The 27,329-nt window shown below is 51.6% G+C and overlaps 2 protein-coding genes across 4 annotated transcripts in view; one reads left to right on the top strand and one right to left on the bottom strand.

Moving 5' to 3' along the window:
- FAM162B (family with sequence similarity 162 member B) overlaps positions 1–13,815 on the top strand; it is a 23,462-nt gene extending 9,647 nt beyond the window's left edge. Inside the window, exons 3-4 of the mRNA XM_078880427.1 lie at positions 9,918–10,026; positions 12,494–13,815. Of these exons, the coding sequence (XP_078736553.1) occupies positions 9,918–10,026; positions 12,494–12,601 (217 nt within the window). The 3' untranslated portion in view covers positions 12,602–13,815. The remainder of the gene's footprint in view (positions 1–9,917; positions 10,027–12,493) is intronic.
- Positions 13,816–16,033: 2,218 nt separating this feature from the next.
- Positions 16,034–27,329, bottom strand: part of KPNA5 (karyopherin subunit alpha 5) — a 39,153-nt gene continuing 27,857 nt past the window's right edge. For all 3 annotated transcript variants that reach the window (XM_078880424.1, XM_078880425.1, XM_078880426.1), the window contains exon 14: positions 16,034–26,954. In XM_078880424.1, the coding sequence (XP_078736550.1) occupies positions 26,764–26,954 (191 nt within the window). In that variant the 3' untranslated portion in view covers positions 16,034–26,763. The remainder of the gene's footprint in view (positions 26,955–27,329) is intronic.

Here is a 27,329-nt window from a genome sequence, read left to right as displayed (position 1 = left end):
GTGTTGCTGCGAGTGTTGCTGGTGCTGCGTTCTCTCTCTCCGAGTCTCTCCGAGTCTCACTAACAAGGAAGGGGCGGTGACTGCAGCAGCAGCAGCCGGAGCGACGTAAAATCGGCGTCGTGGACCTCTCCTCCCCAGCCACTGAGCGTGGGAGCGCAGCTTCATATTTCTCATATTTGCGAAACGTTTAAACAAATAACTTTCATTTTTATTTTTAAAAAGCAGAGACACAGCGATGCATTGCCAAGTTATCACCTGCAGTGAGACCACCAACCCTCTCCCCCCCGCCCCCCCCTCTGGTCCTGATCACGGGAGAGGATCAGAGTCGTCTCACGGAGTCGTCTCAGGGGGCCCCTCTGGGTGGTTTGGAGACCACGCGGGTTGCACCACGAGGGGCTGTGGTTGGGAGCCTCCAGTGGTAGCAACTTGCACGAGGGGGGGGGGGGTTACGGGTGGCCGGGAACTTGGGCGGTCAGTTGAACTGGTTCACGAACTGTTGACTATACTCGGTAAAGTCACGTGGGTATAAAATGAAATAAATCACGACGTTTTGGGCGCAACACAAGCGTCCGTCATCAGGTGGGAGAGCGTGGCCTGCTGCTGATGCAGACTGTCTTAAAAGGTTTGTCACCCGAGTCGCCACACATCCACGCGTCCGTCTCGCGTCATAATCCGATCAGCGCCAGACGCGTCGCGCACCCGGCCCCAGCCACTCGCCGAAGTTTTGCCATTTGAGCGAATGAACTCCCACAGATCCCACAAATCGCATGGACACCCCGACAGGCTCCAACGTGGGGGGGGGGGGGGCACAGCCGTAGAAGAGGAACGGTGGAGTAGAGGAAGCGGCGACGAGAGACTCCGTCACCTTCCGCCGCCCTCTGTTATATTAATAAATGATGATTATATAATGACTATATTAAATTATTAGAGAGTAAATATATTCACCAAGGAAAGCCACACTGACTCCGTGGACGTTTTCAAGAGGGTCGTGCGTTGGCATGTTTCGCTTGAGAACCCGAAGGAAATTCCACTCACTCACTCTGACTCTGCTGAACAGGAGGAGGTCACACAAACTCCACTCACTCATCGTGCAGATCAGGGGGAGATCACACAAACTCCACTCACTCTCACCATGCAGACAGGGGGAGATCACACAAACTCCACTCACTCATCGTGCAGATCAGGGGGAGATCACACAAACTCCACTCACTCACTCTCACCATGCAGACAGGGGGAGATCACACAAACTCCACTCACTCATCGTGCAGATCAGGGGGAGATCACACAAACTCCACTCACTCACTCTCACCGTGCAGATCAGGGGGAGGTCACACAAACTTCACTCACTCACTCTCACCATGCAGATCAGGGGGAGATAATGTAGTGGTGGTATTGACGTGCGCCGACTGTGACAGTGATGGATCACGGGGCGGCGCGGGGTGCGGGGTTGGGCACGCGTTGTGGGCGTGGTGTGGACGCGCGCGCCGGGAGTGACAGATGACGAGGCGGCGCGGAGTGAGTGGTGAGGCACGATGAGATGTGGGAAAAGAGGATCGTAGCCAGCGCCCGGCGATTGGTCGAATAAGTGGGTGCTCGCAGCGACGTCCGCAGGTGGGGTATAAAGGGGGACGCGCGAGAGCACTCGGGGAGAGTTACCCAGTTGAAGACCCGAAGACGGAGCTGAAGACCTAGTGAAGCCGAGTAGCTCAGTGGCGTTAGTCGCCGAGTAGCTAAGTGGATGTTGGTCATCCGAGTAGCTCAGTGGCGTTAGTCGCCGAGTAGCTAAGTGGATGTTGGTCATCCGAGTAGCTCAGTGGGCGTTAGTCGCCAAGTAGCTAAGTGGGTGTTTGTCACCCGAGTACTAAGTGGATGTTGGTCATCCGAGTAGCTCAGTGGCGTTAGTCGCCAAGTAGCTAAGAGGATGTTGGTCATCCGAGTAGCTCAGTGGGCGTTAGTCGCCAAGTAGCTAAGTGGGTGTTTGTCACCCGAGTACTAAGTGGATGTTGGTCATCCGAGTAACTCAGTGGGCGTTAGTCGCCAAGTAGCTAAGTGGGTGGTTGTCACCCGAGTACTAAGTGGATGTTGGTCATCCGAGTAGCTCAGTGGGCGTTAGTCGCCAAGTAGCTAAGTGGGTGGTTGTCACCCGAGATACAAAGTAGGTGTTAGTCACCTGTAACCAAGTTTGATAAAATAAAGAGTGTGTTACCCGTGAAGTCGTCTCCCGTGGAGTTACTACATTACAACTGGCGTCAGAAGTAAACCTGTCTTCAAGAAGTATGGACACAAGGAAGACTACCCGTACCCACGAGCGAGGTCGGGATGACGACGGCGTACCGGGGACACCGACCTCGGGAGTAGAGGACGAGGAGTTGCCGCCGATGCAGCACTTCGCGGTGATGGCCGACGCTCCGCTTGCCTCCGACACCGGCCTCCAGGACGCGCACGCCCGCTTGGCGGAGTTGCTACTCGCCGCCGCCGCTGTCTTGGCCGACATCTCCGTTCCGGCGAGCGGAAAAACGGCTGCGGGGGTCGTGGAGGAAGCGACGGTGGAGGATTCCCGCCAAAGGGCGCTTCGCGCCAAAAGCCTGGAAGTTGCCGCCGTTTTTGGGGGGCCGCCACCGATTGGCGGGAAAGACGGACGCCACGTGGCCGGACACCTCCGCGCAGCGCAGCCCACGTCATCGGCGCGCGCCGGAGCCCTCCATTTTGCGCCTGACAACCGAGCCGACATTTTACACAACTCCAGCGGAGCGCGGGAAAATCTCTCCGACGTCGACGACGATCGGGTCCTCCAGCAAAGATTGCCCGCGCTGTCGGCGTTCAAGGCGGATGGGGGCGACTGGGGAGCCTTCCAACGAAGGTTCCTCGCTCATCAGGAGATGTCGGGGTGGTCCGACACCACTGCCCTGCGTGCGTTGCCAGCGATGCTTGACGACGACGCGCTTGCAGCCTTCACATCTGCTGCAAGGTCGTCCCGCTCTACGCTCCAGGCCGCACTACACCTGATGGCGAAGGTGTTCGGGCCGCCCTCCACGTGCCGCCACCAGTTCTACGATCGGCGGAAGGTGGCTGGGGAAACGACGCTAGCCTACCGCACGGCACTGCTCGCCTTGGCGGACGCGGCTTTTCCCCGCATGGATAAGGAGCGGAAGGACGCCATGGTGACGGAGCAGCTGCTGGTGTTGGCCCACGAGTTGGGGGTCCCCATCAACGTGGCAGACGAGATGGAGATCTGCTCCCTGGCGATCGCCACGAGCATTCACGCGTACGAGGTCCTCAAACGCAAGCCGGGGGTCGTCTGCAAATGGCCGGGGAATGCGGCACTGGCCGCCACGATCGCCGAACCTCAGCCAGCTGCGGTGCAGGAGCGGGGCTTCGCTGCATCGTGTCCGGGGGAGGGGAGAACGGGAGGTCGTTCGCCCACACGTTCGCCCCGCAAGCTGGAGCAACCGAAACCTACGACGTCCGTCGTCTGCTACAACTGCGGCCTTCGGGGTCACGTCGCAGCCGGGTGCCGGGCCCCCGCGTCCGCGCGCCGCAGGACCACGTCGGGACGACGACCAGGGCCACAAGTCATCCCAACAAAACCCGGCAAGTCGCGGCACCTCACACGTTCGGTCCACAAACACGGCACATTCGGGTCGCCGCTTCGCGGTGGGGGGTTCGCGGCTGGGTGCCGGGGGTTCAATTCGGCGAGGGGGGTCCGTACGCGGCCCGCAAGCAGTCGAGTGGTCCGAATTGGCCCACAGGATCGTGGCTGCGTCAGCCGGGTCGTCCGTGGTAACGGGGTTCATTGACGGGGTTGAGGTCCGGGTGCTTGTTGACACGGGTGCGTCGGCCACCATCATCTCGGACCTTATTTATAACATTCTTCCCGTCCAAAGTAGACCCCTTCTGCCAGTAGACGTGCCATTTTATGCGGCGAATGGGGGATCCCTGGGGATCATCGGCCAGATTCGGGCGACTATTTGCATTGGGGACATTAAATTAGCGGGCCCTATTTTTGTATCATCATCGCTGGCCGTTCCCTGTTTGCTAGGTACGGACTTTTTGTCAAAAATGCCCATCAAAATTCTTATTGATCAGGCCTGCATAGAGCTTCCGTCAGGTCGGCGGGTTGCCTTCTTGTCGAGCCCTATCAAAGTGCGCACGGTTTGTGCGACGGTGCAGGCGCTGGCGACTCACACTGTACGGGTACCCCCGGGATCGCAAATGTTAGTACCCCTTCGGTTCAGGAAGCCACTCGAGGTGGGTGCGGAGGCACAGGGGGTGCTGTTGGGGCCGTCAAACAGAGCCAGTAAGGGCCTCGACTTAGCGGTTGCTCAAACCGTGGTGAGAGGGGACAGTGAGCCGTTCGTAATGGTCCTGAATACGGGGTCGCGGCCGGCCGTAATTGCGCAGGGAACGGTGCTGGCTCACGCCGCGCCGCTGCCCGTTGAGGAACGGCTCGTGGCTCAAGCAGATTTTACTGTCGAGTCGCATCCTCAAAGTGATGAGGGGACTGAGTGGTTGGACTCGCTGTGTGCGGGTTCTGCTAACTTGTCCGGGGTGCAATTGGGAGCATTGAGGGGTTTGCTCATCGAGTTTGCTGACGTGTTCAGCAAACATAAGTACGATATCCGCTGCACTGACCTGTTGCGCCACCACATAGCTACAGGGGACGCGGCCCCTATTCGTCAGAATCCCTTCAGGCTCAGCCCGGCCGAGAAGGAACATGTGCAATCGGCGGTTAATGATATGTTGGCGGCCGATATCATTTCGCCCTCTTCTAGTCCGTGGGGTGCTCCTATTGTCCTAGTAAAGAAACAGGACGGGTCCTTGCGGTTTTGTGTCGATTTCCGCCGCTTAAACAAAATCTCGATGGCGGATGCGTATCCGCTCCCCAGGATGGATGAGTCGCTGGATGCCTTGGCGGAGAGCGCAGTTTTTTTCCACACTCGATCTGCTTTCTGGATTTTGGCAATTGCCACTCGATAACGAGTCTAAACCTAAAACTGCTTTCCGGACACCTGGGGGCCTTTTTGAATTCAACCGTTTGCCCATGGGCTTACATTCCGCTCCCGCCACGTTCCAGAGACTCATGGAATTGGTTTTGTCGGGCCTCCAATGGGATACCTGTTTGATTTATCTTGACGATATTATCGTCTTTAGTCGGACTTTCGAGGAGCACCTCCAGCGACTGAGAGCGGTGTTCCTCAGGATGCGTTCCGCTAAGCTAAAATTTAAACCGGCTAAATGTTTTCTGCTTCGGGAATCGGTCAGGTATTTGGGCCATATCGTGAGTCGTTCAGGGATCTCGACGGACCCTGCTAAGACGCATTGCGTCAGCTCATGGCCAACGCCAACCTCGGTCACGGAGGTTCGTAGTTTCATTGGTTTTGCCTCCTATTACCGTCGTTTTGTCAAGCAATTTGCCACCATAGCCAAGCCCCTGCACGCTTTGACGGCTAAGGGTGTGAGGTTTCACTGGGGGGCAGAGGAGGAGGATGCGTTCTGCTCCCTCCGTGACGCTTTGGTGCAGGCTCCCCCCTTGTGTTACCCCGATTTCACACAACCGTTTTTGCTTGACACGGACGCCAGCAATACGGGTATCGGGGGGGTGCTCTCACAGTTGGTCGGGGGGGTTGAACGGGTGGTCGCCTACGGTAGTAGGGTTCTTTCCCCCGCAGAACAACGCTATTGCATAACTCGTCGTGAATTGTTAGCCATTGTGTTTTTTACACAGCAATTCAGGCCGTATCTTTACGGCCGTCATTTTACGGTCCGGACGGACCATGCGGCTCTACAATACGCTATGCGCGTGGCGCAGCCATCGGGCCAATTGTCCCGATGGTTGGAGGTCCTTCAAGACTACCAATTCACGACGATTTACCGCAAGGGGTTGCGGCACTCAAACGCGGACGCCTTGTCGCGGTTGCCGCCGTGCACGGACTGCACATGTTTGTTGGGATCAGCGCGGTGCAAACCCCCGGTCGCCGGCACCCCGGGAGTTGCGCTCGCCGCCACTGACACCCCGGGAGAGGACGCCCCCACGGGGAGGGATTCGCTGTTGTCGTTGCCCCTCATTGAGTGGGGCCGCCTCCAGATGTCCGACAGCTCCCTACTTACGCTGCGTCGGAAAGTTGGCGCTCCCGAACAAGGGGAGGCGCGGGTCGGTTCCTGGGTGTGCAGACAGGGCCTGTTGATGAGGTGGGACAACATGTCCCGGCGTCACGTGCTCGTGGTGCCTGTTGCTATGCGGGGTAGGGTTGTTCTGGCAGCTCATGAACGGCTCATGCATCTGGGTTTTCACAAAACGCTCGCCCTAATCCAGCGAGACTATTATTGGCCGGGGATGGGTAACGACGTGGCGAATATTCTTAAGGGATGCGTAGGGTGCGCCAAAAGGAAACCGCCACCATTGGCAGCTAATCCACCGCTGCAATCCATTCAGGTTTCGCGTATAAACGAATTGGTAGCGTTGGACATCTTGGGGCCCTTTCCGGTTACACCAAGGGGAAATAGGTTCCTGCTGGTTGGCGTGGAATACTTCACCCGATGGCCTATGGCATGGCCGCTCGCCAACCAGTCGGCTGCGGCGGAGGCGGACGCCTTTGTCCAGGGTTATGTGTTGGACAAGGGCGCCCCCGAACGCTTGCTGACGGATCAAGGGAAGAATTTTTCGAGCGTTTTGTTGCGCGAGGTGTGCGACCTGTTGGGTACAAAGAAAGTGCGTACTTCCCCCTACCACCCGCAGACTGACGGGATGGTTGAGCGTCTGAACAGAACGATTACGTGTATGTTGTGCCAACAGGTCTGCGACGATCAGGTTGATTGGGACTTACAGGTGCCGGGGGTACTCGCGGCCTATCGAATGGCCCCTCATGCGGCGACAGGGTTTTCCCCATTTTTTCTTATGTATGGGCGGGAGGCCGATCCGGCCATGGACGTCCAACTGGGGATTTCCCAGCCACGTGCAAAATCTAAATTGGCAGACCACATCAAATTTAATATCGCCAAATTGACTGAAGCGCGGGAGGGGGCAAGGTTGAATTCGCGGTCGCGGCAAATTGCAAACGAGAAATTGCATGAGCGGAGGGTGCATACGCATGATTGGAAACCAGGCGATAAGGCCTGGCTGCATTGTCCACATGCACCGTTGGCTACGTCCCCCAAGTTGTTGAGACCTTGGAGGGGACCGGTGGAAATTGTGCGGGTTGCACGGCCCCAGAGTATACAGATTAAATGGGGGAAACGCCGTTGGTATGTGCACCCCTCCCGACTGAAGCCCTATGCGGCACCGTGTGACCCCGTTCTGTGCCGTGACGACCGGGCGTGTGATGTGACCGTCGACTCGGGGAGGGAGGTGTCGCAGGCTGATCCTCACGTGTCTCCACCTGACCCACCCCCAGGTGCCTCGGGCTTGACGGCTGCTGACCGTCGAGAGCCTGAACCCCGGGGCACGCACGAGTCCTCGATGCCTGGCCGATGTCTTCCTGAACCGCCGGCACCACCGGACGTTCAACCGCGTCTGGTGCCGTACGACGGACCGGCAAGGCGGACTCGGGCTAGGTCTCAACAATTTTCATGAGGACGGTTTTTTTGTGCTCTACACCGAGCTCGCCCGGTGTTCCCCTCTGCCGGGGTAATGTCCCGTTGTAGGGACGCTCGGAAGAAAAGGGGACACTGCACGAGTCGAAAGAAAAAAAAAAAATTTTCCATTTATTTTTTTTGTATACACATTGCTATTGTCACTCGCCGGTTTGTATATATTGTTCTATTGTCGCGGTGGCATTGGTTGAGGGTTGCAGATGGTGGTGTTCGCGTCGTGTTGTGTTGTTAGCTTAGTTGTTGTTGTTGTGTTGTGTTACGGGGCACACAGGGAGGGTTTGTATATTTTTGTAGCAGCCGGGGCGGCTGCGAGCTATGTGGTAGGGGGTGATGTAGTGGTGGTATTGACGTGCGCCGACTGTGACAGTGATGGATCACGGGGCGGCGCGGGGTGCGGGGTTGGGCACGCGTTGTGGGCGTGGTGTGGACGCGCGCGCCGGGAGTGACAGATGACGAGGCGGCGCGGAGTGAGTGGTGAGGCACGATGAGATGTGGGAAAAGAGGATCGTAGCCAGCGCCCGGCGATTGGTCGAATAAGTGGGTGCTCGCAGCAACGTCCGCAGGTGGGGTATAAAGGGGGACGCGCGAGAGCACTCGGGGAGAGTTACCCAGTTGAAGACCCGAAGACGGAGCTGAAGACCTAGTGAAGCCGAGTAGCTCAGTGGCGTTAGTCGCCGAGTAGCTAAGTGGATGTTGGTCATCCGAGTAGCTCAGTGGCGTTAGTCGCCGAGTAGCTAAGTGGATGTTGGTCATCCGAGTAGCTCAGTGGGCGTTAGTCGCCAAGTAGCTAAGTGGGTGTTTGTCACCCGAGTACTAAGTGGATGTTGGTCATCCGAGTAGCTCAGTGGCGTTAGTCGCCAAGTAGCTAAGAGGATGTTGGTCATCCGAGTAGCTCAGTGGGCGTTAGTCGCCAAGTAGCTAAGTGGGTGTTTGTCACCCGAGTACTAAGTGGATGTTGGTCATCCGAGTAACTCAGTGGGCGTTAGTCGCCAAGTAGCTAAGTGGGTGGTTGTCACCCGAGTACTAAGTGGATGTTGGTCATCCGAGTAGCTCAGTGGGCGTTAGTCGCCAAGTAGCTAAGTGGGTGTTTGTCACCCGAGATACAAAGTAGGTGTTAGTCACCTGTAACCAAGTTTGATAAAATAAAGAGTGTGTTACCCGTGAAGTCGTCTCCCGTGGAGTTACTACATTACAATAACACAAACTCCCTCCCCTACCCTCTCGTGATCCCCAAGTACTCCGTCTCTATCGCGGTCACTCATTCCTCAATTCTTGTAGCACGCCCCCCCTGCCACCTACATCTTTACATCCCTGCCAAAATTGTGTAAGCCGTGTCCAGCGTCTTGAGTGAAGACGCTCGCTCTCTCTCTCTATATCTTCTATATATAAAAGGGACATTTGTGATTATGTGTGTCTGTTCGAAATGTTTAGCATACTTCCCAACATGCTACAAACTTGAAATTTGGCATGTGGGTAGCTTCCATACTGTACACAATGCAAAAAGTATAAAAATAGACTTTTGTATATATTTTTTTTGGGGAGGGGGGGGGGAAATAATGGATATAATGTATTGAGCGGTGACGTCACATCTGTGATGTCACCCGCATACGGCAGCGTCACGCAGTGTGCCTGTGACGTCACCCCCTCCCACCCTCCGCGTCGGCCGTGTATCCCGCACAAATGCGCGGCTGGAGGGGGGGGGGAGCAATGATGTCTATCTATACTAGGACTAAACTGTACTAGGAATAAACTATCTATACTAGGACTAAACTATGAATTTACGTGCGAAGAACGGGTACACTTGCTAGTATAAACATACAATTAGGTCAGATCTCAACAAGGCGTCGTGAAGAAAAATATATAAACATCGCTGCTGAGATCCGGCGATGCGGCGAGAGGCAATTGTCAGTCCGCCGCTTTGTAAGATGAACTCGCGACCCTAAGTGGGAGAGTCGCGCTCACGAGGACTCTTGCTGGGGGTCGGGGGGTGCCATTGAAGCAGCGTTTGGCTCGTGGGAGCAACTCAGAAGGGCCGGAGGAAACCCCCCGGCACGCACGACGGGCGAACGCGCAATCTCGGAGCTCCGCGCAGTTCGAGTCCGATCGACATTCTCCAAATGCCACCTCAGAGGCCGGCGGCAGTTTGGAGATTAAACCTCTGCGTGATCCACCAACCCTGGCTTTAGAACCACCGTGACGCGCTGAGGTCTCGTTTGGCGACTGTCCACCATTCCCCCCGTTCCCCTGTTCTTCGTTCCTCCCGTTCCTCATTCTCCCCGTTCCTCATTCCCCATCCTTAAATGGATGCGCCGTCTCGCCTGCCCCAGGTACGAGATGGTGAACGTGGCTAAGAACAAGGTCCGCGTGAAGGTCTGCTACTTCATGATGCTGCTCACGATCATCGGATGCTTCGTCATGATCGCCTCCGGCAAGCAGGTGACCCTTCCGTGCGTCCTGCCATCGCGATACGGGTGCGGGGTGTGGGGGGATGTGGGGGGAAGGTCATTCGAGGGGATTCAATTCGCCCTCTGTGGTATCATCGGGGTCGCTGGTTCTTCATGTTCTGTAGATGTAGATGCCACTGGTTCTTCATTTTCTGCAGATGTAGATGCCACTGGTTCTTCGCGTTCTGCAGATGTAGATGCCACTGGTTATTCACGTTCTGCAGATGTAGATGCCACTGGTTCTTCACGTTCTGCAGATGTAGATGCCACTGGTTCTTCATGTTCTGTAGATGTAGATGCACTGGTTATTGACGTTCAGCAGATGTAGATGCCGCTGCTGCCATCTATTGCGCGGCGGTTGAACTTACGACTCTCGGTCCGAACAGGCAACCTGGACGTACGGACCAGGTTTGTTCGTATCTCTGAAAATTCGTAAGTCGAGTGTTCGTAAGTAGACGAGTCCCTGTACTGGATGTGGTGTGCCGCGTGTGGACATATTTTCACTGACGCGGAAACACGCGGCTTAAAATGATCGATTAAGCCCTGAATTCGAACAACCCTTGAGAGCCCGGCCAATGAGCGGCGAGAGCCGCGGCAAGACCGGCGAGCGAGCTGCTCAGTCGTTGTCCACCACCACCACCACCCCCACCACCAAATAAGAAGGAGGAGGAGCTCCCAGCAAGCGGAGTGAAAAACGTCAGACATCGCCGCGCCCACCAAACACGCGCAGAACTCCCCTGGAAGGGGAGAGCGACCGGAGAGTCGCCACAGCAAAGCAGTAGCCGGTGGCGGTAGCGGCGAAATTCGACAGCGGTGGCAGAGAACCGCGGTTTTTAGTCGCGGGTGGAACAAAACAAGCAGAAGACAAAGATCCACCCGTGTAGCCTTAACAGACTGTTGGGGCAAGTGCTGTTAGCGAGCACCTGTGAAGGCCGGAACGGCACACGAGGGGGCGGGTGGCCAGCACCACGCCCGGCCGCCTTTGTCTCCCCAGTGGTGAGTTGACCTAGGAGAGGCCCAGGACCGGTTCAGATAATCGTCGCTGATGTTGGCCGTGAGCAGTGCGCTAACCGCCGCACCACCGCTCCCCTCGCACACACACACACAGTACACACCCCGGGGCCTGTGCTTGAACCCAGGTTTTCAGCGACTCCTGGTGCCTCTGTGCTCCGGGACAAACACAAAGCGCCTTTACGAGCCCCCCCAGCCTCTCGTAGACAATATTTATTTTTGTGCAAGTTCAGGAAATGCTTCGGACAATGCGGACTTGCATAATCATCCAATTGTTCGACTTTCTGCGGGAAGCAGCAGCGCCGCGTGTCCCTCCCCTTTGTGGGGGCGGGTGAGTGGGGGGGGGGCAGAGTGGGGGAGGGGGCGGGGGGGGCAGAGCAGGGAAGGGGGGCGGGGGGGGTCAGAGTGGGGGAGGGGGCGGGGGGTCAGAGCAGGGGAGGGGGGCGGGGGGGCAGAGCGGGGGAGGGGGGCGGGGGGTCATTACCTCCCGTGGCCACCGGTCCCTTCGCACTCACAACTGACTCCCCTGTCATTACCTCCCATAGCCACCGGTCCCTTCGCACTCACAACTGACCCCCCTGTCATTACCTCCATGAGGCCACCAGTCCCTTCACACTCACAACTGACCCCCCTGTCATTACCTCCCGTGGCCACTAGTCCCCTCACACCGCATGCAGGCTCTATTGTTATTACATCTGTATAATTGGATTTCGTTGCCTACATGATGCTTAAGTTAAACTGTTTTTGTACAGCGTCTTCAGATGCAAATTGTATTTAGACGCAATATAAATTCACGTTTTATATATTTTTTTACGGTGCAGGCTTTTGCGATCGATGTTTAGGATTCTATCGATGATTTTCGTTGGGGTCAGACCGCAGCGTGAGTGAAATCCCGACGCGTCACATCTACGGCCTCCTCCACCCGGCACAGCTGAATAAATACATTTGGCTTCTGCTATAAATTTCCACACGATTAAGCTATCATTTGTGGCTCAGTGGGCCTTTACCTGGTACAAAATAAAAATACTTCAGTTATCTTTGTAAAGTGATTTGCTTACCTTTTCTATACTTTGCATTCCTATCATGTTCTTATATTGTTTGTCCTACTGGAAATCTGTGAAAAAAAGAGATTAAAATCTCATCGGATTCCTTCAGTGTGCGTAAAAGATTATGATTCTAATATTGTGCGCGTTACAAATTGCATCATCATTATTATTACGATTATTGTTGTTGTTATTCTTGGTTCTTTCGGTAAAGTCACGTAGAAGGGAAATAATAAAATAATATAAATATAAAACAATATTTTATTATTTCCCTTCTACGTGACTTTACCGAAAGAACCAAGAATATGAATCCCTGCAGTCACGAAAGCTTTAAATCAAAAGTTGTTGTTGTTGTTGTTACTCAACGTGAACCTCCTGCCGCCCGCATGACGACCCCACCCCCAGGCAGCGCAGCGCAACGAGTCCCTGACCGTGATGAACCTGGCCAAGAAGGCCGAGCGCCACGAGGAGGCTCGGCGCGAGAAGGACGCCATCACTGCCAAGAGCGGCTGAGCCACCCCCGGGGGGCTGGGCGACCCCGGGTCCTGTCGTCCAGCGGTGCTCTCTCCGTTGTTTGTGCGCGGAATTAGCGGCGGGAGACGTCTCGTCGGGCGGTGCTTTTCTGTTTTTAGTCGACGGCGGCCACGAGCGGCGGACAGCACTGTGACACGACAGCACGGTGACACAACGGAACTGCGACGCGACTGAACTCACCGTGATGCAATACAACTCACGACTGAGGTCCCAATGAAGACGCAGGTCGGGATGACGTAGCAGCGTTCGCAGAGACAGCAGGGCACCGCGAAAGACCAAAAAACACGGCGAATATACAAATGACATGGCGGTGGTGGTGATGATGATTCTGTTAATGCTGCGCAATTAACAACGAAATCTCAGCGAGAGAACGACGAATGCTGTGGTCGCGGTGTGGCTCGCTAACGGCAAGGTCGTAGCCAAACGTCATTGGCTGTGGACATTGCTGTTTGTATATTTGCCCGGCGGGCTCACTGCGGGACACGTCCACCCTCTTTCCCTTCCTCTGCACACCGTTGCCCAATTCTCCACTGGCACATCCGACCCGAGCCAGCACGGGGGCCCTCACAGCCCGGCTGTTTTATTTTCCACTGGGCTAATTGCCAAGCCAAGTCAGAACCAAAACCGTGAAACTGCCAGGGGACATCTGCATCTGGCTCGGGGCCAAGCAGGGCCAGGAGAGCCACCAATCGTTCCACGCGTTGCGCGAGTTTGTCTGCAATCCTCTCACTGCGAGTGACGTCAGCGGCACGGCTCTGGTTCTGCGGTGGAAAATTCGCAGTGGCGCGTCGTGATTCGTGCTTGGCTGGCTCGGCACAGCCCAAGCGTGGCTCGGGATGTACGGTGAAAAAAAAAAAGAGGCATCAGCTTAAATGTGTTTTTGTTTGTTTCCCCGGCCTTTGTGTAACCAATTCAAGAAGCTTATCACCTCTCACCCACTGTCCTCACTCAAGCCGCTGCCTGCTGCTGCTGCCAATTTGCGTTACTGGTTTTAGTGCCTCTGGCTGAGCGGCATGAATAAATAATGCGAGGGTCCAATGAGAAGCAATATCTTGTTTACAAGGGTGGACGCAAGGATGTGAAAAGTGCATTGCGGTCCTTGAAGTGCCTGTTCGTCGCGGGGTATCGGACCTGCTTGCCTGTCCCGGGGCAGTCAGCACACAAAGATGCGCATGAATAAAATACAAATGGAATGTCCTGCATCATTTGTTATCCTTCGCTCCCGATTTCATTCGAATCGTTCACCCGGCGTCGCGTATCGAGACGAAGAGCCTTCGGATCTGTTCGTTGTGGTACAGAATGGCTCGCGGAAGAGGATATCACGGAGCCACCACTGAGAACGCTTCACGTTACTAGTATCATCTCTGGTCACACAATGTCCCACCTGCTGTGCCTGAGATGTTTGTTGCGCAAAGTTCAAACGGGTATTTTGAAATTCCCAGAAGCTGGGATTATAGCCACACTCGGGGCACAAACAAATTGCATGTGATGGATGTTTGTGTGTGTGTAGTAATTGGGAACCGGGCTGAGACCATCAACTCACGACACTTGAGAACCCCGTTTAATCACAACTCAGCCTATGTGAGTCTATGGGTCTCTAGGCGAGTGTGTTGGTGTCCCTGCAAGTCAACGGTGACCAGCCTGGGACCATAACCTCACTGCACACGAGAACCCGGATTGACCCACAGGCGGTTCGAGCCCAGCCTCTCGGCGGTGCCATCTCAGCGCTCCGACCTGTGACCTGCGAGGCACCCGATCCCCTCCTTGTACATGGATGATCCTCGTTAGAGAATGGGGAAACCTCAACGCCGATTCACACAGTTGGGACGACGAAACTAAATACCTCGCGCCGGTACGGATTGCAATTCGCAGCCCTCCCGACGTGTTTTGACGTTGCGTCACGCGGAGTGAAACGTCAGGATGTTGTGCCGAATGACACCCGGGGGAAAAAAACCCTCTGAGAAACCACACCAGAGCTACGCCCAGGAGCAACCGCGAAAAACCTGGGGTGAACATTCCGTGCTCGAATCGCCGCGAGGTGGCAATTGGGTAAAACGAGAGCGCCACGCGAGCGGAGTGGCCACAGACACTGGGACTGGGTGGGTCGCAGAAACCTCGGGGAGCCGTTCGAGAAGCGTGGGAGACGAGAAAAAAAGACACCCACCGGCTATTTTTGGTAAAAACGTAACGGGATTTTTTTGAAGGCACAACTTTCAAGGCACTCGCATCGAGGATGACACGGGTTGAAGTAAAATAAAATTAAGCAAAATCCCTTTCGCTCTGTGCTTAACCATCCCGCGAAGTCAGGCGATAAACGACTTGGGCTTAAAGCTGATGCTTGAAATGCAGATTTCTAAAGAAAAAATATTTACCAGGCAAGGCGCCACTGAGCTATACGGCTCTTTTTCAGAGCGACCGGGCTATCGCCAAAGATAGCTCACCCAAGTGGCTTTTCACGTGGAAATTTATAGCAGAAAAATACTCTAAACGCGTGATGTTGATTCTAAATTTTGGAGGGAAATACCGGAGGACCCGGAGAAAAATCCACGCGACCACGGGGAGAACATGGAAACTCTAAATATACAGCAGGCTTCAGGGTCGGGATCAAACCCACGACCTCCTGCATATCAGGCGAGGGAGATAACATCTTGCCACCGTGGCGCCCCTACTCGGACATGGGAGCAAAATGTGGATGCAGGTAAAGGTGCAGCTCTGCAATTGCCTGCTCACGCCACTGCTGACAGAAGGGGCCTCTCTCCGCTCGAGGGAGCTCTGGACAGCCCCTCTAAGAGAGGGCATTTGGCCTACTTCCATATTGGCCAGCATATCTTGGATATGCTGGAAGTATCCACACTTTGACCCCAACACAGGTGACCTGCCTGCCGATCAGACTAAGCGGCGGTACCCACTTGATGCTGCGGGGCGGACAGAGGTGGGAGGATTTAAGAAACTCGTCCCCATTGCCACAACTGCTGCACGAGATGTCATGGAAGTCGGCAGTCCCCATGGATTGAAATTTCATCGTGCTCACCATCACACCACGGCAGTGTCTCTACACCAGCAGACCCCGTCGATTTCAATAATAAAAGTGTCAATTTAATGAAAAGTGTCAATTTAAGGACACGGCTAATGACAATTTCAATGATACAAAATTGTCAGCGCGTGTTTGTTTCCATGTTCACAAGCACGTGTGGTTAATGCAGACTTGATTCCTTGCGAAATTTATCTATTTGGCGTTTGAAAAATGTATCATCAGTTTTATTGCCATGAAGGGTAAAACCTCTTCTTATTTTTCACGCTGAGCCTGGAAAAAAGGTCTCATGACACAACACAAAGTGTCAATTTAAATGACACGGCTAATGACACTTTGAATAGATCAACATTGGAAACAAAAGACCAGAGCAAAATGTGTTTGTAACTGAAGACTTTTATTATCGCTTTTAAATGGTTACAATTTTACATGTTAAACAGGAAAAACCATAATACAAGAAACAAAATGAAATTTTTTGTAGTTGTGTATGTCTGCGAGTCGTGTTCGTGTACTTTATATTTTTCAATATTTACGTATGTCAACTCACTCACACCTCTCTCCAGACCACTCCTTAAAAGTCAATGCAAACGTCTTCAGTCTGTCAAATCTCTGCCCCAGCCGGCGGCCATACGCAGCATACAAAATGGTAGAGATCGTTCAAGTTTTGTAGGTACAAAATGAAGTGCTGTTTTAAAAATATAAACCAAATAAAGTAGATAAGCTTTATTGGAAGAAAGCCAGCCTTTGCGGCAGAGCTGAACACTCCTGGCTGTTTAAGTTTAAATTTTCTCTCGTATTGCAAACGCGTGGTTGTCACAGAAACATCGCATAATATAGCCACACGACGAAAATTAACTTAAGCCTTGGCGTGTGCCCCAAATACAGTATCATCATCCGTAAAGGAAAAGAAATCGCGCACGCTTTTAGTCGACACCCAAGAAAAATATATCTGCCGACATGCCATCTGCAATGTAACACTTTTTTTTAAAAAGCCGATTTAGGAAAAACCAGTAAACAGATCCTACGGATAAAAAAGGAAAAAAAAATGAAATAAAAATAAAGGAACAAAAAGTTTTGAGCGACAACACGCTACTCTGAGGTTACGGTAAAAAGGCGTAAAAAAAAAGCCAACGTCGTGAAGCCGAGGGGAAGAGGAAACATTGTATTGCACAGAAAAGTGAGGTTTGTACCTGCGGAGGCAAAAACATTTATAATAGCGCATGATCCATGGCACGTTGCTGCTGAGTGTAAACGGGGATGGGGGGGGGCATGTCGAGAAGAAGGGATTGGGGGGGGGCCAAGGGGAGGGAGAGGACCGGCCGCATGCCAGACTCACGCTCCGGTGTCGGACCCGGGGGGGGGGGGGGGGGCACTCGCCGCTTTTGACGTTCCTTGACTTATTTATTAATTTCAATACAGCAAAGTTTGGTTCGAGAGCGTATTCCGAGTTTAAATATTCCCCGCGGCAACCTCAAGCCAGTTAAAGCTGCCCCACTTCATGTTGTTTCAATTCGGCCATCAACAGCCGGAACGAATTTGCATACAGCTGTTAGTTTTTTTTTTCCTGTATTATTATTTTAAGTTATTAAAATAGCACTTTTTCAATAGTTTGAAGCACAATTGCCGCTTTCCTTTTGAAATCTACATCTGCACCCAAGTGTGAATTGTGCGCATTCTCGAGTGATCCAAGAGACTTGTAGATTTAGTAGAATCCGCTTTTTTCGCCAAAATCGGAATTTTCTTTAGCCACATTGCACAATTAGAAAATGAAAATATAATTCAATGTATAACAAATAAGAATATATATAAGTTTCACGTTAATTGACAAAGGCCTCCTTTGAGTTGGACACAATTAGAGAATAGTGATTATGAAGAAATTAAATCGGTTGTTTTTTCTGTAGTAGAAACAAAATAACTTCTAAATTTCACGACGTCAAATCGATGAACACCGACTTTTTTCCACCCAAGCCCCGTTTGCGGTATTGTTTTCAATTACCCTGTTTGTTTTGTTTGCTGGTTTACAATGGACAAGGGAAGGAAATTTTTTCCCCGCTTAGAAATCCAATATTACAAAAAAAGCGTGCATCTCAAATGCCCTATCGGTGCTATTGTTTATCATGACAACACTGCACCCCTTGCGGTTGAGGCACGCGCAGGTATTAAGTGCCCAAATCTGCTTAACCTAGAATCACACATTGAATAAATTAGGGTATTTCAGAGAATTGGTTAAGAGGTCCGATTATTGCCTGTTGATAGAACTTGTTTTGCCGCACGTTCGAAGGAGGTGCGCGTGCCTTTTTATAAGGGCCGTGTGGTGAGGAAAAAAAAAATATCCAAAAAAAATTAAGCTGTTTGTACAATAGCCAATAGCAGTCACTGAATGCCAGTTAAGTCACCTCTAACGTGTGCAAAACACACATTTATCACATTTGAAAAGTCGAAATTTTTTTTTACCTTGGGTGGAAAAGACGAGACACACTGTGGGCTTACCTAACAATGTCACCGGCCACAATGAACCCTTCAACAGCCTCAATGAGAAACGGGAGAGAGCAGAGATGATGATGATGTTGGAGAGACATCAACATTTACCCACGGCAGCTGCACGGCAAAACAAGAAACCCAGGCACGGACCAGGCCGGAATTCGCCTCAAGAAGCTACAACGGACGTGTGCAGTGGCAACTTCCATCCGTGCAAACCGTGCCCCCAGTTCAGCTCGCCAGTTCCAGTTATTACGTCGCTCGTCTTTGTTTTGGGTGTCCGCACCAGCAGAGAGAAAACAATCACGTCGAGTGGAGAAGTCTAGGACCTCTGGGGGGGGGGGGAGGGGCAATGGCTCGACCCGATTGATCGATGCAGTTATCGAGGATATGTTTGGCTAACAACCATGGCTCAACCACTCTCACGCGTACAGACGTGGAAAGGAAAATCGAAACTTTTTTTTCTGATTACAACGAAAAAGAAACATCAAAGGAAACCCTGCAGGTGGCGAGGGTACACACAGTCGTCAACATCAAGCAGATGACGACCGCTTGTGTAGCAATCGAAACGTCGTTTTTTGTTATTTTCTTTGAAGCTATCCCAGTGACTTTACCGAAAGACCCAAAATAATACAGATCTCAACGTCCAAGTGGAATTCACCACCACCAGCAGGCAAATATTGCCGTGCTTGTGGACATTGTGTTCGTACAAAACATGTGACGCGAATGAGACGGAAAGACACGCCACGTGAACGGAAGATGCGGACGAGACACCACCACGTAGGCTGGTTCACATGCACAGTGCATACTCTCTTGCCGTGATATTGCAACGATTCCGTAGTCATTTGTGAAGCGAGAATATGCTAACATTTCAAGCTCAACAAGTCAACAATGCTCGCTTAAGGTGTCACAATAAATGGTGTCGGAACCTGTCACTCCTAACTGCGCAACCTGCATTGCAACTTCAATTTGCACCGCGACTCCCAAGTTGCAATGCAGATCACGCTCTTTGCTCTCAACGTTGGGTTTCCGATAACCGACAGCGTGCGCAACTCCAATATATATGTGTATAGTATATATGTATCTTCTCGATGTTATCGACAAAACAAAATCACGAAGGCCCGTGGAAACTTGCGCATCCTGGCCAAACACGCAAGTGTGTGCGTGAATGCAGTTCTTTGTTATTGTATTGCGACGCCAAAAAGCGCAGCACAATTTGACCACGGCAAATAAACGCAAAGATGAAGCCAGACTACCCCCCACCCCCCTAGCATGGCCCTGTGCGCCAGGAAACGCAGAGCCAAACAAAAAAATGAGGGACAGCAACATGGGCCACTTTTCCCTCCGACGAAAGCTTTCCACAGCTTTTATCCTAGGAGAGACAAACAATGAACTGACGCTTGTCAGTAACTTCCTGCATTAAAGTACTGAAACACGTGCGTAATGCCACACCGATACTGTTGACGCCTGTGGTCATTCTCGGCTTAAGGGGTGGGAAGGGGTAATAGATAGTTTTTTTTTCCTTTTTTAAGTCTGCAAAGCCACAGCCAATCAATCAAGTCAGTCGAGCATTCACTCTCTCTCACTCGCACACACACGGAACGTCAGCACAAGTCGCGTGGTTGTTCTCCGTTTGGTACCCTCCGTTCAAACGCTGGCTTTCGCGGGAAGTTGAGAAGCGACCGCCCCATTCATGCCGCCCCCTCATTTATTTCTGCCGTTCCCGAGTCTCGAGACTGCAGGAGTGGCAGCAAATTGCCTTGTCCGCCGGTTGTGGCGGCTCACGGCTACTCTGCCAAGATCGCAGCGCCAAAAAATGTAAACAAGATTATAAAAATAAATACTGCGAGAACTGTCGCGTACAGGCCAAAGCAATGTTCCTATTACTTTTTCCATAAACAGGATTTGTTCCGGAAATTAAAAAAGCAGCAGCAGTCTGCAGATAGATTGTAATGTGCCACACGACAGTTTTATGTCAAAGAAATGTTATTATATTTAAACGCGCGGAACGGGCCGCAAATTTGGAAGGGGAACGGCACCGGCAGCCGCCGCTAACTGGGAAAGAACTTAAGATAATAAGCTTATTCTTTTTAAATTGGGCATTCTCAATTTTCCACCAAAAGCCTCTTGAACGGGGGCCGTCCAGTCGGCATGCGACTGTATGTGTGCGCGTGTGATGTGTGCGTGTGCGCGCGTCCCAGGAAAAACGGTACCAAGGGACAAAGTGTGTGCGTGTGCGTGCATGCATCACCTTGCCAGGAGACCCATTCTCCGGAATCGAGCAAACTTTTTTCCTATCCATCGAAAAAAGGGGACTCAATTCACCTACCCCTTTCTACTGGATTCGGCAAATACAATTTAACAACGCTATAGGCTAATCAATGACAATTTTTAAGTTCATGTCTCATTATTCTTTTGAGGATATGAAAATAAAATGCAAATTGAATATTTAACGATATAAATACTACAAATATTTACACAACATAAATCAAGTCGAAAACTAAAATACCGCGTTCCAATTATTCATGTGCCACTTTTATGTGATTCCTGAAAAATTATATTTGTACTGGCTTACATTTATGCAAAGAGATCAAATAAAGACAAAAAAAAATATTTGTAGTGGCAATTACAGCAATGGCATGGTCATAGATGTAAATAGTTTAAGGACTTGGTGTTTTATAATCTGAAACTTTTGCCAATTCATCAGCATGAGCAAAAAGTACGCTAACAAAACATGAGAACCATTTATAAAATTGCAGTATAGACGGTATTTGTTCTCTTCAATACGCTTTGAATGCAAAAATATATATTTTTGCATCGACTAATTTCTGCCAGCATTAATTAACAAAAAGTTCATTTATCCAGTTAACAAGTTAAATTTTGAACCCCCCTCGGTCGTGAAATCCTTCCTGGCAAGGTGGCCTTACAAATATTCACATTAACATTTTGAGATTCCTTATAACGAGTTACACTTAACGACTTAATAAAGTTGGGGGATGGGGTTTGCTGGGGCCCACACACGCTCAAGGACCTCGACGATCGTGTCGCTAGCCGCAGATCAACAAAATCCTGGCGAGGGGGGGGGCGGGAACAACAACAAAAATTACACCCCCGCCCCCCCACGGCTGCCGGAACAAGAGCAACACCCATAAGTGGGCACGCAAAGCGAGTGACGTGGGGTAAGCGTCGAGGACTTGGCGGAGACGCCGTGGCCCCTGGGGCCATTGGGACGTCAATAGCGGGCCCTCCCAATTCTGCCCCCGCCGCTGCGTGCGTGCCAACTGGGCAGCGGCCGCCCCCCATCCCCACCCCCCCCACCGCGTCTGCCTCCTTGACCCGTCAACCGCAGCCGGGAGGGGGGGGGGTGTTGGGGGGGTCTGGCGCCGATTTCGGTGGCCGAGAGAAACAGCGCGGTGGGGTTAGGGCAGGGAGGGGGAAGGTGACCATGAGACAATTTGGTTGAACAGCGTGCTTTATTCCGGGCCTTTCACGGGCAAACGTAAACACGCCCGCAACAGATTTAGCAGTTAGCATGTTAACGCCTCGCTGTTTTTTTTTACCCGATCGTTGTCGTACACATCTTAAAAAAATAAAAATGTGGTAAATTCTTTTTTTAGGTTGTTGCCAAACCGTTCTGCCGAGCTCAAAACACTCAAGCTGGCGACCCGTCACAGAGTCCTGCGTGTGTCCATCCCAACAAAGCCGCGGCCCAGAGTACTAATAATGCGAACCGCAATAATTAATTACCGACACAACAAACACTTGCTGCTGCCTCCTCCCACACGGCGCGCAGAACCCGTCATCCAACAAGGAACCTGCCCAGCCCACCGCTCAATTTCCACCAAGGTGGCCGGCTTCGGTGAGAGAAGGGGGGAAGGGTTGTATAAACGACAGCTTGGGATTGGGTTTGGGTTGGTCCTTGATAATTATTATTTTGTAAAATTTGCGCGAAAGTGTCTCTTGCGGGTCGATTCCTTGGTTGGGTTGTGATTCTGCGGGTCGCGGGGTGCTGTTGCGTCTGCACAGGCAGACTACATTTCTACCAGGGCTTAAAACTAACTTTTATTTAAACCTTTCTTATTCCCTTTTTTTTTACATACAATTTTCTTATTATGCATTTTTCTTGAAGGTAAGACCCATCGGCGAGTATATCTACGCCGGAAATAAAGGGACTAAAAAATAAACACAAAGGAAAAAGGGGCAAAAGAAATCAAATGCCTACACAAAATCAGCACAAGTTTGAAGCTTAAACCCAATCAGAGCATCACAAGAATAATACAACCTTAACAGCTTCTGCTAAATGTCACTTTTTAAACATTTTCTAATATTTTTTCCCCCCACTTGTTTTAGAATTATATCAATGCTATTTTTGTTTACTAGTTTCATAGCTTTATGTCTTCAAAGCAAAGAGCAAAACAGTTTAGGTCACAGTTTGAGAGCATTTGAAAAGAGGTAGATAGACCCAATGTAGAGACAGCGAGCGTGCAATTCCGAATCCAGACGCGATGCAGAAGGCTGAATAATTGAAAAATGTACAGCCTGATTGGCAATTCATGTGCCCAGACACGATGGGCTTGACAAATATAAAAGTCACCATCCAACCACTGTTAGAGCAGTGTTGGATGCATGATCGAATTAAACGCCAACATCACTGTGTTTGGCAGAGGGTTTATGAAGAACCCAAAAATCCAAATACTATTACTTGAAATGGTGTAATGTTGTTTTGGCTGTAGTTCTACCCAAGCAAACTACGCTGTCATTTTTCAAATTCAGCAGAAGCTGAACAGGTATGGTTTTCATGCAATTAAGAAAAAAAACCTACTGCTTTAACATAATTAAAAGCTGCAAGCGTTCACTGCTTTGAAACTCCTACATGAACGCAAGATGAATGATAGCTTAGTGCAAAACTGGTTTGTTCAGCAGTGCTGTTTGAAGGCTACAATCACAAAAAAATTAGCTCTCAAGCCAGTGTAGATAATCAGTGGACAATTCTACCTCTTGTTTAAACCTCTAGTCACTTGTCTACGTAAATTCAAACGTTTACAAAAATAATGACAAAGCGTGGGTGGGGGGGGGCGGTTGTGCTGAGTTGGTTTAACCCTTTGCGCCTAAGACCCAACTGAACTGGCACGACCGGGGATTCTTTCCGAGCAGCGCGGAAGGAGATTTGTTAATGAGCGTTCATTTTTATTTTTAAGAAATCGATTTAATGGGCGGGAGGTAGTGCCAAACCAAGTTGACAATTTAAAAATCGCTTACCTCTCATGTATGTGTGCACCTTATGGCAAACACCTTAAAATTGCACCAATTGGCTTGTGGGTTACGTACTAGCCAATGAGTATTATTTTTTAAACACACCATGGTGATAAATAAGCGGAGGAGATTTTCCATCCCCGCGCAATTATAATTTTTACTTTATTTTTAAGACCCCAGCACTTGTCTTAGCTCAAATACCACTCCCTTCTAAATTTACAAATATTTTTTTTATACATTTGGCTGCACAAGATGCAAAATAAGCCTACGTAATGAGACAGATTTGTTTTATAAATTATTTATATAATGTACACTTTTAATGTATTGAAGAACGAGAGGAAAACAAAACACGGATTGGGTAGGAAAGGAGGGAGCGGAATAAAACTAGTAAACTAAAAAAAAACCAACATGCGGTTATGACGATGTGGGTGAACAGCAGTCGAAGACCACAACGCACAAAGGAGACACAGCTTTTTGAAGCCAAGAGTTAAGGAAGAGGTGCATTCACACGGCCTGATTTGCTTTCAGAAACATAATTTTCCTACGAGTTTTGAATTGGCCGCACGATTACCCTGGCATCAGCAAACACAGCCTGGCATTACCAGCCGGGTTGCCATGTGCCTTGGCGCAAGGAATGAAGATGTGACCCCGCCACCTCATACACTCCGCCCAAATATTCTCCCCACTTTGTAACCTGGGCCCTCCCTCCGACCCAAGGGCCCCGGTGCAGTTGCACCGCCTACATGCTCCGTGTCGATGTCACGGGGCGACAAGAGCGGCACAAAATTTTAATCTCCACTGCGGACCTGCTGCCCTACCATGACCGCAAAGGGGCCTGGGGTTGCAGACAGGGACGCCAATAATCGATAGAACCACACTTGTTATACAAGTGGGTGAGGGGATCGAACCCGGTGGCTCAATGTGCGTGGATGCCAGTCACAAGTTCAAATCCTCTTCAAGGGTCGTTGGTGTAGTTCATCCCAAATGGGGTCCACTAAAATAGTACTTCTGTGAGATAGCCAACAGTGGCTGTCCTCTCAACGGACTCACCACTGTCAAACACAAAACGAGCGACCACTTTCTCCACCCTCACTTTGAACTGCCCGCTGCTGAGGGAACCGTCGTCCCTGTGTGTGCGAGCAAGGGGTGGGGGGGCAGCCCTGACCTGTTTCTGACAGCAGCTTGGGCAATGTGACTGCACCTCCGACGAAAGTGTGCCTGGGAGTGCCGTGGGGAATTCGCACAGCACAAATGTTTTTCAATCGTCGTTTCCAACGCCACACACACCCTTCGGTAATTTGCCAGTAGGGCTGCTGGTGGTTCTTCCCTTGGGCAGGGGTGGCAGTTGCTGCGCGGGTGAAGAAATTATTGGGCGGCTGCAGCTGCTGCTACGACTACGTTAAAACAACACCCGTTTAAAGAAATACGAGTGGAAAATAAAGGAAAGGAACATGCACGCAGTCACAGCACTGCACGGTGAATCGCCCACCTGCGCAAAGTCCCCCCTCTGCTCCAATTTAGGGTGGCCTCAATGCATCAAATGTGCAATTGCAAACCATGGAACATTGTTTGCTTTTTTTATTTGTAAGGATGAAGTTTGAACCACCAAACAACAGTACCTTCAAAGCTAATGGACTATTTGAGAGGAACATAGAAATACAGCGTGCGTGTGTTCGTGTGTGCAAATACATCTGTCTGTATGAAGCAATGGACAGAGGCTATTAGCTGGTCGAGACTGGGAGGCCATGGGGCTCCTGAGAAGAAATGATTTCGGGGTCACACGTAGGTCGCAGCTCGCCCACTCCGATGCGGCCCTTGTGGGCAGTGGAGGGGCCAGGCAGCCCAAAGGTCCGCGCCAAAAAATAAAACCACCAAGTAAGAGCCAAAAAAACAACGGAGGAACAGCAAAACAAACCCACGGTCGCATAGCCCACCCACCCACGGTGCGCTCCCCCATCCCTGCACAAAGGCCAAAAGGGAATGGATGCAGCCACCAAGAGTGAAAAATACATAACCATTCACCATGCATGGAGAGTTGGTTATTTTGCGAGATTATTTTCGCTGGGTTATGGAGATGGTGGGGATCGCGGGCAAGTGAGAAGGCGAACCGGGGGATTGAGCGATGGTGGGCGGCACAGCAAACTACGGCACACCGCGGGCGTTTCGAAACGTTGGGCGATCGTTCACATGGGATGATGGGCAGCGAGAACTCAGCCGCAATGCACTGACCCCCACCGCGTGTCCGTGTGTGTGGGGGAAGCGAGTACGGGGGAGGTTAAGGGACGGTGAGCGAGTACCGTTTGGTTCACAAGGCTGCACCCTATCCCTACACGGGCGTTGCCCCGTGTCGACAACACGTAGCGCTCGAACGCTTTAGCACAATTGCAGTGGGGACAAACACTCAAGTAATATCGTGGTTATAATTAGTTCTGATTTGTTTTCTTTCGCTTGATACTTGTTTAGTTTGTTTGTTGCTTAATCAACTGCTCGCAAATGTTTTCACTACTTGCAACAACAACAAAAAACACACGCACAATGCAGTAAGGTTTTAAAGGGAAGAAGAAAAAAAAAGAGTGGGGGGGGGGATGGCATTGGTGGGGGGGGGGGGAATTGGGGATAAACGGGGATCAGGGAAGGTCAGACTTCACAGCGGAAACACTCGGGTTTACACTCCTCCCTGTCGGCTGAGGCTCCCAGCTTATAGTTTCATCTACAGGCACAACTAAAGCAGAGGACTTTATGCACAGCATGTGGGAAAAGCCAATGCCGCTTATAGCCCAACACCATCAGCTCACAGACTTTGCGCGCGCATGGGGGCACGGGCGGCAGAGGAGGGGAGGTGGCACAAACGGGCAGCAAAGTTTTTGCTTGCCCAACCATCGGGGGGGGGGGGCGGCAGTTGTTAAAGCGCTAAAGATCTCCTCTCCCCCCCCGCTACTCCACCACGCACGTGAACGGCCCGTATCGCGTAAAACGCGGGCGCCGAATCCTCTCCCGTCGCGCGGCAAATGTCTCGGCTCAACACCCACGCGAACTCGCTCACAGCAACACCCCTCGCTCCACGCGAACTCGCTCACAGCAACACCCCTCGCTCGCTCTCTCGCTCTCTCTCTCGCGCACTCAAACATCGTCGTCTCTCTTATTAGACGGCGCCGCAACCCTTGACGGCGCCGTCCGCTTTATCCCAACGCTACCTTATCCATGGCACACGTTGAGGGACGGGGTGGGGTTTTGTGAGGGTGGGGCAAGAAGCCACTTTTAATGACAGCAGCCATCGCTCGCTCACTACGGGGTAGGGAAGGAGAGTTTCTGGGTGGGGGGGGGGGGTGGACGGGCGAGCAGACGGACGGACGAACCGGACCGGCGGGGGGCAAGCGGTTCAGAGCTGGAAGCCGCCCATGGGCGCCTGTGGCTGGGGGTGGAAGAGGAACTGCTGCTGGTTTTCATCCACCTGCGGAGCGATCTCCCCGTCCTCCTCCTCAGAGCCGAAATAGCGCTCGATCAGGTCGTACGCCTTCTGGTAAATCTCCTGGTTCTCGTGCGATTGCAGGAACTCGATCTTGTCCAGGCCTGGGCGATGGGGGAAGGGGGGATCCAGCGATTGTACTTCAGTTTAGTCATTTTGTTCCGTTGGTTGTTTTTCTTGTTGTTGCGAGAGCGATATCGCAATCGCAGACATGGTCCGCAGACCAAAGCGGCTTACTCCCGTTCATATTTGAAACAATTAGACAGCTCATTGGCAAGTCATCATCATCAGCCATGATTAATCCACTGCTGGAGGAAGGCTTCTCCCAAGCCATTGTCATCTCTCACGGTTCTAGGATGTAATCATCTATCTCTCGCACCTGTACACATGCTGGATTCATCTTTCCACCGCCGTAGTGAACGTCCTTTCGGATGCGTTTCCCTCCTTTGGCTCGCACACTCGCATTAGTCTCAACCACC

The sequence above is a fragment of the Lampetra fluviatilis genome, chromosome 57 (genome assembly GCF_964198595.1).
Source record: "Lampetra fluviatilis chromosome 57, kcLamFluv1.1, whole genome shotgun sequence".
NCBI classification, from domain to species: domain Eukaryota; kingdom Metazoa; phylum Chordata; class Hyperoartia; order Petromyzontiformes; family Petromyzontidae; genus Lampetra; species Lampetra fluviatilis.
The sequence above is the reverse complement of the archived record's forward strand: the minus strand, read 5'-3'. Positions and strand labels throughout refer to the sequence as shown.